The sequence below is a fragment of the Aulonocara sp. 'chitande type north' Nkhata Bay genome, linkage group LG16, assembly GCF_057382095.1.
Source record: "Aulonocara sp. 'chitande type north' Nkhata Bay isolate Kocher_YH1m ecotype deep benthic linkage group LG16, A_spYH_male_GT1.1, whole genome shotgun sequence".
In the NCBI taxonomy this organism is placed as follows: Eukaryota; Metazoa; Chordata; class Actinopteri; order Cichliformes; family Cichlidae; genus Aulonocara; species Aulonocara sp. 'chitande type north' Nkhata Bay.
In genome coordinates, this window is record NC_141359.1 from 21,016,130 (window position 1) to 21,035,211 (window position 19,082).

At 41.8% G+C, this 19,082-nt stretch overlaps 1 protein-coding gene across 1 annotated transcript in view; it reads left to right on the forward strand.

Moving 5' to 3' along the window:
* The first annotated feature begins 1,953 nt into the window (after positions 1-1,953).
* Positions 1,954-19,082, forward strand: part of nalf1b (NALCN channel auxiliary factor 1b) — a 106,023-nt gene continuing 88,894 nt past the window's right edge. Inside the window, exon 1 of the mRNA XM_086267944.1 lies at positions 1,954-3,323. Coding sequence (XP_086124070.1) covers positions 2,616-3,323 — 708 coding nt within the window. The 5' untranslated portion in view covers positions 1,954-2,615. The remainder of the gene's footprint in view (positions 3,324-19,082) is intronic.

Sequence of the window (19,082 nt, forward strand, 5' to 3'; positions counted from 1 at the left end):
GCAACAGCTCCCCCACCCCCGGAGCCTGGACATTAACATTATTTAGGCAGTGTGGGATAATCTTGACAGAGAACTGAACAAAAGGCTGCCAACATCCAAAGTAGAGCTTTGAATGTCCTTCAAGACGCCTGGAGAACTATTCCTGATGACTACTTAAAGAGATTTCAAGAAAGCTTGTCTAACAGTGCTCAGGCTGTGTTGAAGAATGAAGGTGGTCATCAAAAATGGTGACTGTCAAGCTCATTGGAATTGTGCAAACTCTTCTTTTTGGCTTATATACTGAATTTCCATGTATGTTTGCACATTTCAGTAAATCACTACTCTTGCTTCCCATGTTCATTACAAAATAGAAAGAAACAAGGGGCCACTCAAGACTTTTGCACAGTACTATGGTACTATACACTGTACACAGAGAGACACAGTACACAGTTAGGGTCAAAGACAGAGCATAAAATTATGCAAGGGTAGAGACAATCCCAGCCAAATTAGGACATCTATCCCCCACAATGAACATCACACGCCCATGCAGTAATACGTGAGTGCAGTGAGTGATGAACGGGCTTTCAATTAACTATGATACAACAGATGTTTGGCAAATCACTATGTGTGGTTTAAATTTCTAGCTAATGAGTCAACTCTGGGCCCTGAAAATTGAACTTTAGCTGGCATTACATCTTAATGTGACTCACACAAACAGGGGTTCAGAAACATAAAGCAAATTGAAACTCAGTGTGTGACATTTTGGTAATAAATCAAATAACTGTGTTACTGACAACATGACAGAAGCAGCTTTTACTACTGCCTTGATCCTCGTGGGGTTGTTGAACAAAAGCACCTTGTCAGATACAGTTTTATTATGTGATAAGTTCAGGTGATTTTTTTAGAAGCTTAAACCACCACACACATACACACACAGAGGAATAATCACATCTTTTCATTGTGTTGGTAGCAGTTTTAATGAGCCTATTTAATGGTACAGAGAGGACAGTGGAGAGCTGTCTGTGAGGCTGAATTAAGGTTGCTGGAAGTTTTCCAACAATAAGGAAAATTGTGATTTAATTCCCAGAATTATTTCACATTTTCTTTTCATATTTTCTGGCAAAGGGAGGCTCGCTGCACTAAAACTAATTGGACTGAAAGAACTTTCTCCCCTTCAACAACAAATTGTACAATAAGCTGCCTCCCGCCTGGCCTCCGAGCACAAATTAATCAGGTAATCATATCTTGTCTTCTTCACTATATGTAGCCCATTAACATTTAGCAACACTCTTTTCTCTTTGGTAGCACTCCAAGCCATACACGCTGACAATGATTAGTAGCTTTAAGGATGAGGATAAATACTGTAATTTACTTTCCGCGCCCTTAAGAGCAACTACCATCTATTTCTCCATCCCTCTCGCTTTTCTTGTCTGTCACACACGCAGGGCCATTGCATATAAAGCTGCACTGCAAGCCATGTGCTTGTTGGAAACCCACCGGTCAAACACAACGCAGGACGGGACCCGATAGAAGGGAACAAACAGTATTGTAAATCCTGCAAGCACAGACCTGCTGCTTGTTCAGCTGCTTTCTACCTCAGCGAGTCAAGCATGACTAATTTTCTGAAATCTGCTCAAAGCTTTTCTTTACTTTGACACTTTTTATTTTCAGCTTGTGGTTCGGCTTACAGCACAACTTACCTGGCCTGTGAAACGGACGGGATAAATGAATCTTAATGATTATATGCAAACAGTGAACGCGACCGCTTAAATGAATGCTTCTCAATGTGAAAGAAACGCGTCTATCCTGCACCAAAAGAAAGATGTCGCCACGACTCTTTGTTTTTGCTCCCCGCCGGGACAATATTTGGCGACTGTTACTCACGAAGACCTGAACAGATAGCCAAAACAACACCAACTACCCTTCTGTGCCTGTGGTCTCTTCCTCACCCTCCGCGCGCTTGGGTGTGTGCGTGTGAGCGCGCGAGCGAGCGTATGTGGTGTGCATATAGGTAATAAGCTGCTCCGCCACTGCGCAACGATGGAGCTATCGCAACGATGGAGATGACGCAAACAGACCCAGCTCTCCGAAAAAGTGTTTCAAGACGAACATGGCGGCAACTTAACCGCGGTCCAAGATGACAATGGCCAACAGGAGAAAGGATTCTAGGTTTTTCGCCCAGGTACGGGACAGAGAAACTAGCCTGCCTGCATCAAACGGGCTCGTTGCTCTCCTTTAAGTGAATCTGCAAAGCGAACGGCGGCAGACGCGCAGCATCAGCACCGAGAGGCTCGCAACAGCTGGTCTCCCTGCACCCCCGCCGAAAGAACAACCCCGGGGAGAGACGGTAGGGAGAGGAGGGCATGCGGTCAAAGAGGACGCCGTTTCCCCCCGGAGAGCCATGGAGAACCGGGATGCGGCAGCGCGAGGCTTAATCTGTGCGGGCTCGCTAATTGGATCGGAATAGCTCCGAGTGCTGCGGGCGCGATAGTGGAGCGCCCTGGACCGGCGGAGGCACGGCACCCCACCGATATACAGAGGAGAACCAACCGGAGTCCATCCCCCAACAAGTCAATGAGTATTGTGGCAGAGCAGCCCCCGCGGTGGAGTCGGCCAGGGCAGCACTTTCCTAAAATATGACCAGGGGTGCTTGGATGCGTCGGCAGCATGACGAAGGCTTAAAATACTGGTTTGCACCCCGAGAGAACGAGAAGCCATTTACCGAGTCGGAGAGGGCCCAGAGATGGCGACTGTCGCTGGCCTCTCTGCTCTTCATCACCGTCCTCCTCTCTGATCACTTGTGGTTCTGTGCCGAGGCAAAACTGACGCGAACCCGAGACAAGCGGTCGGGCGACATGGGCGAGTACCCAAACTACCGACACCACATCCAAACATCACCTGACCCCCAGCGTCTCGCCAGAGAGCAAGATGTTATTTTTCTAGGGAATTCTACCAAACCTCTGTGGCGAATGGACACCTGTCACCCCGACAGCCTGTCCAAAGACTGCTTTACTTTCACGGACGCGGAGACCGTGTGCCGGGGCCTCTCTGGTAGAGGGGAAAACGGGACACAGTTGGCGTACGTGAATCTGAGCGATTTGTACCTTTCTTTTTGTAATTCCTACTCACTTTTGGATTTGTTTTACGGGTTTACGAGTCTGTACGATATGAACTGCACCCTGGATATGGCCACTGGGGTGGATGTGCTGGGATGCCGTGAGTGTGTCCAGGCTTATCAGCGTCTTGACCAGGAGGCGGAGGACAGATACCACGAGTTTGAACTGCTGGTTCAGAAATACGAGACAGATGCATACTCGGTTAGGACGTGCATGGAGGAGTGCAAGGTAGGACTGACGAGGCCCGGCTATGTCACTCACACACACACACACACACACACACACACACACACACACACACACACACACACAGTGAATTTAAGGGGGTGGGTTCACAGTAGTCATGGCAACCGTTGAGCATATCTGTCAGTATATTGGTATTTATTTTTCAGAGGTCATATTACCGTTAGGTTACGTGTCTCCACAGCATCTCTTGGCCTGTCAGCTGTTCATCATGAAACAGCATTGGGGGGGGGGACTAGAGCACAGCTCCACAGACACTGCTGCAGTCAATCATTCTCCATCAATCCTCCTAGTTTCTCCTTCTCTACCACTCCTGCCCTGTTAAAGGCTTCCTAAGGCTGGGGCAGTGACGATTTGACATTTGGACAAAGGTTCACACTTGTAACACAGCTCTGTGAATAGAAGGGAGGGCCTCTGAGTGGTGCTCGTTTCAATATTGTTAATAGCACTCCAGTGATTTCTGTACCTAATCCAGGCTTTGCATTGTCCCCAGTTTACTTGTTGTCCCAATATGTGCAGCCCCAGAGCACGTATCTCAGGCGTTTGGCTTGCATCCGGGTTGTGCAAGTAAACAGCAGAGTATATCGAGGTCTGTATAATCGTCTGCACACACAGACACTTTGCCTTGTGTTAGCTTTGGTATCCAAGGCAGCCGTGTTGAACAATGAAAAACGAGCTGAGGACACATCGGTTAAATTACACTTCAACCTGTTTCATTTGTTGTGCACTGGACTGTTGCAGAGGATTGTCTCTGCATCAGCTGTGCATGAGGCTGTGTTCACTGTCCATGGTGCTGAAACAAAACAAAGGCCTTTCACAGGATGTATCCATTTTCTTCAGCGATTGTATTTATTTTGACTATGTAGTTAGCTGTAATGTCACATAGACCATTGCCAAACTAATTTCTTGGACTCTTGGGATAGGATATATCCAGTCTCTGTCAAGTCAATCCAAAACTGAACACCTTCATGTTCGGCTAACACCCCTGAGAAATATTAATTATTTACTGTTGGGTCTTTCATGAGCTGGATTGAGAACCAGCAGTGTTGAAAGTATAGAATATGGTAAATGACACTGAAGATGTGAGAGGAAGGTTTGACAAGGACAGAAGGGATTTATGATGTTAGCCTTGCTTGTACTGTATCTGGTAGAGGGTACAGTGCATGCACCATTAGCCTACAGGCACTGTATTTGTAGCTTGTTTCTGTGTGTATTTCTGTGTGTGTTTCATGAAGCACAGTCTGAGCAATTTTCTCATGCTGAACACTGAAGTTTTGAAAAATTGTAACAGCAGTCATCGTCAAATGTGTCTAATGCCAGGCAGGCTGCACAATCACTACAACAGAACTATAACAAAGGTGGGGAAATTAACCTTGAAAAGCAGGAAATCTTGCATTCAAACTGCTGTCACAATTCTTCTGCAACCCAAGCTCATTTGTGCAAGATGGATGTTGTACGAGGGCAGATGGCCAGAATGCTGGCTGTGCTTATAATCCATGCGTGTAAACAGGAATAGTTAGTGGAACTATACCAGTGATAAACCACCACAATAAAATCGTACTCTGTAGTATGTAAATAGCATATTGTGAGTAATGTTTGTCAAAGAGTGTGTGGATGCATAGGTACAGTATGTACAGTAAGTGCATGATACTATGTACTTGCTCTGATATCTTCAAGCTTCTTCCTTATTATGTCATCTAATCAGTAGTGTGCCTTTGCACTCCTACTCTTTGCTAATGTAATAAGACTCAGGCAGGGCTACAGCAGCCTTTTAGCCCCTTTATCCCAATTTGAATTGCTAATCTGCTTCAGTGACCTTTGTGAAAGCACAGTACCCCTGGCCTGCATCACAAGCTACAATTCCTTGAAGAATCACTCTGCTGGACAATAAAAAAACTTTAGGCAGCTTGAAACAATAATTATTACTATTCATACTTATCTGTCTTATTTCTGTCTACCCAGGTCTCCCAATCCTGCAAAGACTTAACACTTAGTGAATTGACATTTTAACACAAAGTGTTTGTAAGTGCTTGATGTGTGCGTTGTCAGTGCTGTGCAAGTTAAGTAGATGAAAGAATGGCGATATCATAGAATCAGTGATGTAAGGTTGAAAGGTAAATTTGCAGGAGGTAACAGAAAGATAACTGGCTTGAAGATGGAGAAATATCATAACTGGAACAATATCAATATACATATACGTTCATAACTAGCCGGCTAATCATGAGCAAACTTAACAGTGGCCTGTCATCAATTTAGCTGCAGTACGTACTAGGGGTGCAACGATACACAAAATTCACGGTTCGGTTCGGTTCGATACTTTGGTGTCACGGTTCGATATTTTTTCGATACAAAAAAAATGTTCATGCCTTTTTAGTTTGTCATTTATTAAAATTATAAATATATATTTTAACTCAAAAGTACAGTTTTTAAATTTAACCCTAACCCTTGTGCGTGTTTTTTATTTTGACAGCGAATGCGCACCTGCGGACCACTTATGTGCAGCCCTGGTTATTTAGCTCGTCATATTGCAGCCACAGAAATTCTTTTGTCCATGAAACCATAAAGCTGCACTTTCTTTTTGCCTTATAGTCTGATTTGTCATAACTTCTCCGTTTTGTGGTAAGCTTTTCTTTGGCTGTCACTTCTTCACCCTGACCTGTCTTATTTGGCTCAGCAGAACTAAAATATATATCCTGCTGCTTTTACACACGCACTCACATAAGCTCAGCGATTCTCTGCGATCAACCTCTCACATGTTTAAGCTTGCTGCGGGAGATTTCACTTGTCATGTTTGCATAGTAAGCTAACAATTAATAAGACGATGTCAGAGGAATTGGTGCACAAATTATCATCACTCACAGATCAGTGCTGTCGCTCTCTATACACCGTTCGCACGATTGCAAAGTGAAAGCAAAAAAACAAGCGCAAATTCAAACGCGATTTCAATATGTCACATATTGACAGTGGCTCACCGATGCCAATGACATAATTACCCAGCTACATTTCTGAAAGAATGCAAAAGCATTGACATATATTTTTCCTACAATAGCCCGACGGGCAGGGCAGAGAGATTTTTGTAGCCCGACTGGAAAGATCGCTAGCTCCGGGACGTCGGGCTAGCGATATTGCAATCCCTGTATCTGATTGAGGAATCACTCATCTTTGGAAAAGAGAGTTTATTACAGAGAAATGGCTCTTTCCAAAATAAAAGCTATACTATCCGCTTCTTCTGGGCTATATTCTCAGCAGCATAAGGAGAATCATGTGCTAACAGCTGTCTAAATGACTCGGCTAAAGTTGTTGTTTTTGTCTTTGCACTAGGATGATGTCGGCGTAAATGTGCAGTCATATTCGTTGTGTTCCCACTAGTGCTTTCAGGTTAATCTCATTGAAATGACCTTAACGCCACAACACGGCAAATCTCCGTTAACGAGCTACCGCCGATCGCCCCGTGCATGGGGCTAGACGGCCAACACGTTAACGAGCTAACTGCGCTAACACACTAGTTCCCACCCATGTAATTGAGCATTGCATGGCACATCCAACATACTGTTTTACTTTAGTCCATGACTCGCTTACCTTCAGGGTCATACGTCACATGAAAACCAAAATAATTCCAAACGCCAGATCTGAATGAGGGTGGGGGAGGTCCATGTTGCAAGGAGAGCTTAACTTCTGTCTTGCTAGCTTGCCCTGCGCTCTTCCTTCTGACTATGCTGTCTGTGTTGAGCGCTCAGTGGATCTGCGCTCGACAGTGCAGCCTAGGCGGAATAGTCGAACGCAGATTCACTGAGCGCTCAACACAGACAGCATCGTCAGAAGGAAAGTTGATAAAATAAATTACAAATGTTGTATTGTTCGATACATATGCGTACCGAACCGAAAGCACTGTATCGAACGGTTCAATATCGATACGAATATCGTTGCACCCCTAGTACGTACATGTGTAGCAACAGAAAAAAACATGTATTATATTTCACAAGGTCAACATTAGAGTATAACTCAACTTTACATGGTGAAGCTAAGAGAGATATTTGCAAAAGAATTTAGAGGTATTTGTGTTAGTTTAGTATCTGTGAGTCAGAACAGACTGGTGCATGGTCAGTCCTCCAGTGTCAGTGCTAAAAATAAAAAAGAATACAGAGGCAAAAAGTATTTTTCATGTGCTGACATTTAGAAATGCCCCTCTTATTGATCTAAGTTATAAATATCTTCTATTAAAAAGACAAGGTTGGTAATACTTTGTCTGGTAAATCTTATAAATACTCATTAGTGCAACAATTGTGTATTTGCCAATTAAAGAGCCAATATTTATTAACATTTGTTTTAAAAATTAAAACCTTCTTTATGTAACATGTTGTTTAAAAACGACCTTTTTAAAAGGAAAAAATGGCCCTGGCGATATTAATAGATAGCAGATTGGCATTACAATGTCAGTATGAGATGTTGTCTTTGACTAAGGTAACACTCAGAGTCTGCGTCGTGAACGTCTCTATAAAACCCAACTAATTTGCTAAATTAGCAGCCCCAGGTGAAAGTCATCATTATCCTGCTTTAATGTTATTTAAACCTGAGCGACGTCTGAGGCTGCTTTTTTCTCCCAAATCTGACGACATGTGACTGTAGCACAGATATAAACAATAAAATAGATGATGGCTGAATCCTCATCAGCAGCTACGGTGGATATATTATGTTCCAACTTTGACAAGTAATTTCTGAGGATTATATGTCAGTCTTAGAAAGTGCTATACTTTTCTTTTCTTTTCTTTTCTTTTCTTTTCTTTTCTTTTCTTTTCTTTTCTTTTCTTTTCTTTTCTTTTCTTTTCAAATACTCAAACTGAAGTGAAAGACTGGCAACATGAAATGAAACGTATCAAAGCAGAAAAATGATAGTTAGCTCCATTATTGTTTGGACAAAGACATCATTTTTTTGTAGTTTACTTGTAGTTTTGTACACCACCACATTTGATTTGAAATAAAACAGTCAATATGTGATTGAATGCGGACTTTCAGCTTTAATTCAAGGGGCTTTCGCTGTAAATGGTTTAAGAATTACAGACATTTGTATAACTAGTTCCCCAATTTTGTGTGCTCAAAAGTAATTGGATAATTAACTGATAAGCAGTTTCACGGTGAGTTGAGGCAACCTTTTCCCTTGCTATTTTATGACTGAAGTCGATTTTGTATTTTAAATCTTTTCAATATAACTTTAAATATGAGACCCAAAGAGGTGTCAGTAGAACTGAAGAGGGCCATCATTAGGAATGGCCAGATTGATTAAAGTGCATGATGACAGAAAATTTTTAATGGTTAAAAAAACAGAAAAAAACAGCTTCACATCTATTCAAGTGAAGAAGATTCTCAAGGGGGAAGACATATCATCAAGAGACAATCAATCAAAGGATGTCTTCATGGATGGAGAGTCTACAACAAAATGCAAACCACTGGTTACACTTTACACTTTTTTTTTTTTGCTTGTCCCGTTTGGTTCTTTTGCCATCAGAATTGTTGTCTAAAGGCGAAGAAAGATGCCCAACGGATTTACTTTACCAAATGGACCATCCCAGCCTTGCTGTATTGGTCTATTTGATTCACCTTTCCTTTTATTGTTTATTTTATTTTCATTTGCTGAACACGGGACAGACTTGACTGGGGAAAAGAAAAGGGAGAAAGAAAGAGGGAAAGAAAAAGAGCGGGGAAGAGGAACAGTGATAAAGGGCAAAAACCAAAAACCAACAAAACAAACAGACAAAAAGTACATATGTCAATCACCTGGATCATCTGTTGAGAAAGAAAAAAGAGAAAACAAGCAAAGAAAAAGAGAGCAATATAATAAACAACATCATAGCGATGATCTATGTGAATATAACAGTAAATACTAAATATTAAACATTATTGTGCAGCACGTAAGATCGACAGCGCACAGTGTGCTTTGAGGTAGCAGCCAAAAAGGGTGTAGTTTGTGTGTGTCAGCACCCGTGTGTACACCTGTGAGCGCGCTTGTATTTAAAATGTTCCTTCATGTAATGATCTGCTAGAGGGTGTGGGGAGCTACAGCCCCGTCCTCCAGGGCATGACGCAGGTATGGAGGAGATCAAGACTCCAGACATCCAGAGGCCCCAAGAGCAAAGGAGACCAAGGAAGACCAACAGAGGGGCAGCCGCGCCACTATCCCGGAAAGAGCTGAGGATAGCCCCAGATGAGGTGGCGGTCAGCAGCCGCGGAGCAGAAGCCAGGGGGGTTGCAGTGACGTGCCCGTGAGCTTTGCTGGCAGCCAGCTGTGCCAGAGTGACCGAGCCCCAGGCCGAGAGGCCGGGGGCACCCTACCCCCGAAGGAGCCAGAGCGAGCCCCAGGCTCCAGGCCCCAACAAGCAGCCACCAGGAGTGAGCCGGTGGGTACCTGGACGCCCATCCCCGGACTCAAAGAACCACCAACGCCCCGATGTCTAAGGGCGCCTGCCACTGGCAGGGGGAGTGGTGGGGGGAGATAGGCCTCCATACCATGGAGGGCCTGAGATGTCCCCAGAGAGGTGGCGTCTGATACCCAACCTGACATATGGACACAAACAAACAGGCACACACAGATACAAACATCCATTCCCACCCTCATGCTCTCATATGCAATTACTCAGCACTCACCCAACGTGGAGACAAACATAACTAGACACTGTACACACAATCACACTCCCCAAGCGTACTCTAAGCCCCGGGTCTAGGTACCCTTGCTCCTGGAGGGAGAAACTGCACCCAGACCCAGATTGTGTTACCCTTTTCCCTGGGGTGGAGAGAAGCAGACCGCCCCGACTCCGCAGCAGCAGGGAGGCCCCACACTCCACTGGTTACACTTGAGAGCAGGAGTGGCAAATTAGATTTTCACAGAAAACAAAAAAGTGGCTGCAAAGGTCTGAAGAAAATTCTTTGGATAGATGAAACCGAGGCGAACTTGCACCAGAAGGATGGGAAAATAAGATTATGGAGAAGGCGAGAAATGAGCCGAATCATTCCACATCATCTGTCAAACATGGTGGAGGCAATGTTATGGCATGGACATTTACAGTATGGCTAGGGCACTAGAGTTTATTGATGAGAGAAGTAGCAGGATGAATTCATGAAGTGTACAGGGCTATCCTCTCTGCTCAGGTTCCGCAAAAAGCTTCTTTTATGGGCTCAAAATGTGGTCATAAATATTTTGTACTTGTAAATCAGGATTTGTATGTGTAAAAAAGATTTGTGCGTGAGTAAAAAAGATTTGTGTGTGGACTTAGCCAAAAAAACCCTGCAAGTTACAAGTACGAATTTTGACCCTATTTTTCTTCCTTTCATCTGATTGGTCAATGTCATGTCAATCACAAATGTAACAATCCAATCAGAGAACAGATGGGTTTGGCTGTCGGAGGTGCGTTTTTTTGAACTGCAGGTCTTTGAAGGGAATAAATGCCTTTTTACATGCCAACCCAGCGTTTTCCTTCATCACCACGAAGGAAAACAGTCTGTGGTCGTCCGAGTTTGGTGATTTTTGTGTCACAGCTCTACGTGTTTAATACAGGGACTTCCACAGCCTTTTCAACAGTGCTGTGGACCGCGTGTGGGGGCGGGCAGAGTTTTGGAAATGACAGTCTTCATTACAAAGCTTTCTTCGTTATGAATTAGCATAGATGTTTTTATTGAACATTTGAAGAACTAGCAAAAAAAGCAGAAACTCTTGTAGAGGACATAAAGTCAGAGATAGAAAAGACAAGGAGAAGGTGCATCTAGTACAGGTAGAGCTGCTGCAAAAACCCACAGAGCCCAGCAGCCAGCGCAACAAATTCTGGATCCTTTGCTTTTAGTTAGCAGTTGCTGTGACTCACAGCAATGGTCCCGGGTCAGCCCTGACTTTGTGTTAAACTAATCCTAAAGTAATAATGGTATTTCTAACCACTGATATACCACAACTTTACCCTTTCAACAGCTACTGAAAGTTAGGGGACCTAGCTTCTACCCTTCAAGGACCTGCAGTTCAAAAAAACGCACCTCCGACAGCCAAACCCATCTGTTCTCTGATTGGATTGTTACATTTGTGATTGACATGACATTGACCAATCAGATGAAAGGAAGAAAAATAGGGTCAAAATTCGTACTTGTAACTTGCAGGGTTTTTTTTTGGCTAAGTCCACACACAAATCTTTTTTACTCACGCACAAATCTTTTTTACACACACAAATCTTTTTTACGCACACACAAATTTTTTTTACACATACAAATCCTGATTTACAAGTACAAAATATTTATGACCACATTTTGAGCCCATATTCTTTCTGCTTCTTCAGAAAGCTGAACTTACTTATGAATATGCACGAAAAAAAACCCCCAATGACACCACAACACAAGAAAGCTGTTTAAGGCACTTACAATGGAAAAAAATCAAGCACTGCAATAAATTCACTCAAAAATTCAATACTTGTGTGTGGGCTGTCTATGTATGATCTTCATCGGAGCATGTAGCATGAAATTATTATTTTTTTTTTGCTACAGTATCTGTCTGCACAGACAAAAATGAGCATAACCTGCATTTAAAGTGATGAATCGGGATTTCATGTATGACATACAACATAATTGAGGAGGCAGCACAGCTATTTCACTGTGTACATAAATGTTTAATGTATATTTGTGTATGTGTTGTGTGTGTGTCCTTTGCCCACCCGCTGCCTATTCTTGTGTTGCTTTTATTCCTTAACCCATTTATGTTTTTCAAACCTTTTAATGTTGAATGTATCTGGTTACTTAACAACCGTACATGTGCACATGCGCACGTACATAAGCTTTAATCAGGTTGTGTCACTGAGACGTTGAGAATAAGATTTGTTTTTCTAGCGAGACAAAAGAACATGAAACATTCATAAACAGCCAAACTCTATTTGTTTACACAAACATCGGTGCGTGTGCGCGCGCGCGCGCACACACACACACACACACACACACACACACACACACACACACACACACACAGAAAGAGCCCCATGAGCAGTGTTTCCTGCAGGTCCAGACCTGACTGTCCCTTCCGGTGTAATTTAATTTGCACTCCCATAATTCTCTGCTTCTCTGGTGGCTGTGTCTCCAGGGCTCTGTCTCAACATGTTGATCTCCTTTCTCCCTATATCTGTCACTGTCTCTGTCTTACTTTCACATCCTCTCTCTCTTTGTCTTCCTCCCACCTGTGTCAGAGCTCTGAGGAACCAACATCACACATATATGTCCAGCATCTGTCTCTACGTTACCTCCACCCCTCTCTCTCTCATCCTTGTAGACTTTTGTCGTCCATCTAGGGGCCTTGTTCTCGCTTCCCCTCTGCCTTTCTGGAAACGTGGGTGTTGAGCTGCTCGAGTGGTAGATACTCATCTAGGCTAAGGTCCTTTCCTCCCTTCAATTACAGGCCTGTCCACATAGATCACTGTGTATGCTCCTCCTCCATGCCTGTCTGGTCCTTTGCTTACTCAATCACCTTTTCTAATCTATTGCTTTCTGTTTCAACAAGACTCTTCAGCTGAGCCCTAATTTCATTTAGTTGTTTAGGTTTATGTGCTTCCACAGAGGCACTAAACACACAAAACAGCCACGGCTTGTGGAAACCGGTGTTGTTAGTTTATCAAGCATGTGGTCATAATGTCTTAGGTAAACTGAAGTAATGAGACAATAAAACTGTATCTGCGAAGTCAGAGAATCACCATCAGCACGAATACAGTTTTTTTTCTGAAGGAAGCATTAATGTTTTTACCAGTTTTCTTGTTAAGACATCCAATATTTGAGTTTTAAAGTTTATTTCTCTCCTTAGGGAGGCAATAACACAACAAATTCCATTAAAAACTGGAATTTCTGCATAGTTTGAGCTTACTTATGGGTGGGAATTGCCCATTTGTGATAGAACTGTGGATATGGGATATTTTTCAGAGAACATCAGACTTTCCCATATTTTGGTTAGTAGTGTCATCTAAACAAAAGCTGCAATAACAGGTATTAATAATGGTTTGAGATTTTATTTGGTATATCCAATAGAGATGGACCAATCCGATATTACGTATCGGTATCAACCTAAATTACTGGATCGGATATCGGAGAGAAATAAAAAATGAAATCGATCCATTAAATATCACGACAGCGCCTCACAAAACTTGCGACATGGCGTAACTCAGCTCATAACCTTAGCACGTCGGAGCAGTATGCGTCACGTGATAGAGCGGCTGTGGCATGCGAGACCTGTCGGCGGTCTGGTTGAACATTTGGAGCCTCGCTACGTGCTGCCAAATCGGCATTTCATCTCCGAGAAAATTATCCCAGAGAGAACTTAAGCAAGTGTGTAAGTTCATCTCTGAATGTTTGTAAAGCATTCCCACGTTAAGCTTAACAGCCGATATATGTTGCGACTGCCTCTTCTCTCTCCCTCCTTCTCCTGTCGCTACTTCAGTCATGAAACTGATCAATGATTGGCTGATCGGCTTTTCTGTCGCGAGTACTATGTATGTACTATGTACTATTTAAAATATGAGAATGGGGAGGATTGAATAGGTTTAAGTTTATTAGATTGATCAGTATTGCTGAACTATGAAATATTTTTGTGGACAGTGTATTTTTTGCATACAGGTATAACAGAATAGCTTTAGTGTTTTTTTTTTTAAACTTGAGTATGAATTTATACAAAATGCAGCAAGATATTAAAAAAACAGTTTTATTGATTAAAAAATACACTATACTGGATTCATATCGGTATCGGTAGATATCCAAATTTATGATATCGGTATCGGACATTTTACAGTAGTCTGTGTAATGATAGTCATACCCAACCAAAATGCACCCCACTATTTTGAAAAAATCAAAACAAACACGGAATTTAAAGAAGAAGGTGATCAAGAGCCACACAAAAATTTAATAGGTCCCTTCTTTTCACGTGCTCCACCTCTCTGCCAAGTTTCATGTCAAGCAGCTGGGCAGTGTTTGCCTAATCCTGCTTTCACACAGACACACAAACCAACAAATGGCAAAGAAAACACTACCTCTGCCAAAGAAAGCTTCAGCTGAACTATATGGAGTCTATTACAATAGATCTCTGTGTGCATGCAATATACCTTTTGTCCTGATATTTCTCCTCAGCGTGACAGAGCGGATACATATATTTGTATATAAAAACTTTAAAGGTGAATATTGTTTGATTTTAGCGGTATGCATAGTGGAACTCTGTAAATAATCACCTTTCAGTTCTCTTTCCTCTGTTGATCCAGAGACAAAGAGTAGTAGAAATCCCCATCAAAGACTGCTGAATAAAGCACCAGCATGTGCTGTATCACAGAGCACATGCTAAGCTAACCTGCATGTTTCTAGTCTTTTACTCTCACCATCACACATCAGAGGTTTTGTACTGTGATCATTTCCGACCATATTTTATGCCCAAGTGTTTGTTCATTTAAAAACTGCAAGTTGTCCTTAATTTGATTATTTCATCTATGTTCCACAGCCCTGATTTAAAGCAAAATGAGTGCAGTCTGCCATTAGGGTGATAGGTTTCAAACGTTTACCCATTCATACACTGAGTCTGGGATCTCTGGGCGGTCACTGGTACTGGAGCTTTAAAAAGGCAAACCGATTCAGCATGTGCTTCTGTTAACACCTTTTATTTTAATAGAGATGTATGCTATGAGATAAGCTGTTGTTTGATGAAATTAACAGCTTTTTATATAAATTAAATGAACGAAGGCTTTGTCAAGGCACATAACGTACAGATGGTTCTGCTATCAACACAGACAGCATGGGCCTAGTGGATGTCCTCCACTTTTGTCTCTCAAATTTAATCAGGGCTCTGTTGCTTTTCTGCACAGCTCAAACAGATGCAGGGAAACTCCCCTTCATATGAGCTGCCAGTGTTTGTTTCTCCCCAGGCAGGAGATAAGGGAATGTGTCTGTTCAAGAAGAACACAGCAGCACTCCCATGGAAACGCCTCCTCATCATCCTCAATTCCCTGTCTACACAGCACAATGAGACCATACAGTTCCCTCCTTCACTGCCTGGACCCTCAGCTCCAATCAACACATCCGCAACTTTTTTTGTTTCATATATTTTCTTTATTTCCTTCCCTGGACCACTGCTCTGGCAGAGATTTTCTAATTATTCATCCCCTGTTTCAAAAAGTCAAGTGTAGGGCTGTATGCATGCACGTGCAGATGTGTCTCATGGTCTTTTGTGCCTGTTGTGTGCAAACTGTTGTGCGCAAACCACAAGTGTTCAGCCAGCTGCTTTAGGCGATAGCCTAACTTGACAAATAATGAGATAACAGTTGCAAATTCATTCTTTTACTGTCCTCAATTCAGTGATATGCATGTCATAAACTAATCAGGACTTTTACAAATGCACACTTGGCTATCTGTCTCTCCTCTCCGCTCTTTCACTGGTATGCTTGGTTGAATGAGTTGGCGAGTGGGTGATGTGTTATGTTTGATTTTCTGTGACAAAGTGAAAAGAGAAAAAGGACAAGAGAGAGTGGAAATAAATTGATAACTGTATGAAATGCATTAAACATTGGAGATATAAAGTCTGCAAACATCAAGAACGTATTTGTTCATAATAACAATGCTTTTGAGGTGTCCCATATCTATCCAAATCATCAGTATAACAGAAAAGATCTGTATGTTTATGGGAAGACTTTGTGTCCAGGATTTGTCTGTGTACGTTTTACGAAGGAAGATGACAAATGGATGAACTAAAATCAATGTTACAAGCTTGATTTTAAAACACAAACCCTCTGAGACAGAAACATACTCGGCAGTTTGCCAAACTGTCACTGAATTCGTTCTATTGATTTCTGTTAAAAATGTGTGCAACACAGTCTGATTGCAATTTGTGAAATGGCTTTTGTAGTATTTCCAGATTCAATGAACAGCAGTGGTGTTAGTTGTGTTAGTCACGGGACTTTCACTTAAAAGACTAAAATCTGGTCTCGTAGACCAAAGTTTCTGTCACACCAAAGGATGAGATCTTGGTTTTTGGGTTGAAATGTTGCAGTCCCATCAGATAGTCTTTTAAAACATACCACATGGACAACATTGTAGACAGGGAAGGGATCTCACTATGCTCAAGTGCTACTGTGACCAGTCAGTGACGTTCTTCTTTGTCCTGGGATGTACAGTACATGTGAACTCAGCCCCTGTGCGTAAGCTTGACAATGGTTTATAAACCCAGATTTGTTTGTGTGATAGAAAGTGAAACAGGCTTATCTAACTGAAAAAAATAGAATATATTCAATAATAACTGTATTAATGTTTCTCTGTTGCAGTTAATTGTAAAGCAGGGAGTGGTAGTCTGTTCTACTCTGACATGATTTTAGAGTTATATCAATAAGCTGCAGTGGTGTAATACATAATAGAACAGGACATAAATTATTCTGTACATACAAAAACACATGAATTATGAATAGAATTAAGGTAGAAAGGTGGACTAAATAATTTAGTGAAGGACCGTGGAAGGCTAAAAATGATATACACATAATTATCACAATGCTGCTTTATTTAGGATCGAGGAAAATCACATTTTTGGTGTCAGCTGAATATGGATATAATAGACAGATAAATACTGTTTTATTCAGTCTGATACATGTGTATGTGATTCCCTACAGCTGGACAGTATCCAAGCTGACTGCAGCTTTTTGTCACCTCCCCCAGGCTGCAGTCACAGGCTCATTCTCTCTCCAGACAAGAATTCATCTTTAATGATCCAACTTTCTGTCCATGCATGGATAGCATACTAGTTTACCCTTATTTTTTGAGGTAGCACATAACCTATGAGGAAAAAAAAACAACCTTAACCACCTATCTTTATCCTATCTTTAGCTTCCTTTAGATTATACCCAAAAGATAAACCCAAACATAACAATTTGAAGGTTGGTAGATATACATGTATGGGCATTTTGTCAAACTACTGACTTGTATCAGATTATCTACATATAACTGGAAGAGGTGATCACGAAATCATTCTAACAAGATGCCAGAAAAAGTGTTAATGGGGTTGTCTTCCAAAACACTCGAAAGCTTTTGTCCTCCCAAAGTGCATCAGTAAGCGGAACATGGAAGTAGCTAAGGTCTATTCCCTCAGCTGAAATGACACTGAAATTGACCGTTATGGTTACTGTCACAGTGAAAGCAACAAAAAGAAAGCAGGATAGTGATTTTCACATATAAGGTCACACAGGAAGCGTAATCCCTAATCCTATAAGGATGCCTTATAAGTGCAGCCACTCAACGATCTGTATTTGGCCTGCATACGTTTAGCCATATTTTTAAAGTCCTGCATTCAAATAGCTTACATTCTCCTTAGACTATCAACCATTTACATGTAAGGATTGGACCTAAATTACTGTTACGATCTTATTTTAATTATTGACAGATAAGTAGTATTGCTGTAAACTGACTGGTACTCAAATAAGGCTTTTCTACTTATTCATACACACATTCTTAAAAGGGCTTTTTTCCTATACTTAAGCACCTTGTCTAACATTTATATACACATAGATGCATTAGGGGCAACGTAAGGCTCAAGGATCTTTGAGCATGTGGATTGGAATAGCTGGGGTTTGAACCTGCTGAACTCGTGCAAGTTTAGCTTATTGATGGTGACTGACTGACACATTTTCTTACTATACAGCAGCCAAAGGAGCGTAATGAAATAAGAGCATGGAGTGTATTATATGCAACAGGGTACCCGCAATGAGGAGCAAAACTTTTTTCTTGCAAGTTCTTGAATGTGGGTCATCAGTGTGTTTGCACTACTTTAAGCAAAGTCCTTTCTCACCTTTCTAAACTGCTAAAGTTTTAAGCATTCTCAAGTACATAGCTTAGTATTGTTGTGGTGTTCACCTTTACATTATATCAGCCTATAGACGTAAGCAGGACTTACTTTAAATTGCATGTAGCTTGGAAAGACTTGGAGCTGGTGTTACCTCTCTATATTGGAAGTAAGCCTGCAGAAATAAAAGGTGGGTAAGTGATAGGAAGGTGTAGCTGTAGCAAGGAGTTAGGATTGAGGATTATGTCCTCCTGATGTTTTAAGCACGTAATGCCTGACACAAAAAATGCAATACAAAGAAATTGAGAATTTGTCCATAATTGCTAATGTTGAGTTCAACATGCAAATTAGAGCAGGTTATGTGCTTGTGTGTGTAACGTTTCCACAAGCAGTGGGACTGTGTGTGCACAAGCGAAGGGGTCTGTCTGCTTCATTGCATCATTGAGATTCTTGAAAATGAAAAGTAGTCAGTTTAAGCAGACGTTAGAGCTGCCTATTTAATCGGAGGTTAGAAATGGGACTGACATTTTTTGTTCTATTTGTACATCGTTCTGTTCTTATATTGTCAACTGACTGAATTTTGACTGAATGCTACAGCCAGCCTGGCGGTTAATGGTTAATGGTGGGTTTACAGCTACAGACGCCAGAAGTGGAAAACAGACAGTTCTCCTTCCGAAGCACTCTACTCTCTGTTCCTATCCGCTCTCATTGGAGGAGCAAATACTTCCTCCTAGCTAAACAAACGGTTGAGGCTCTTCATATTATTTACCTGATCTGATCTGAGACAATAGGCCAAAGCCTCAAAACAGAACCCAGAGCAGGTAGAGATTCCAGTTTCCACTCAGATTACTTGAATTGAGATACATTAAAAGGGTGTTATGGACTTCTTCATTTGTTGCCTATCTGAACTGCCTGAAGTGCAATTAAACTACATCTGTATT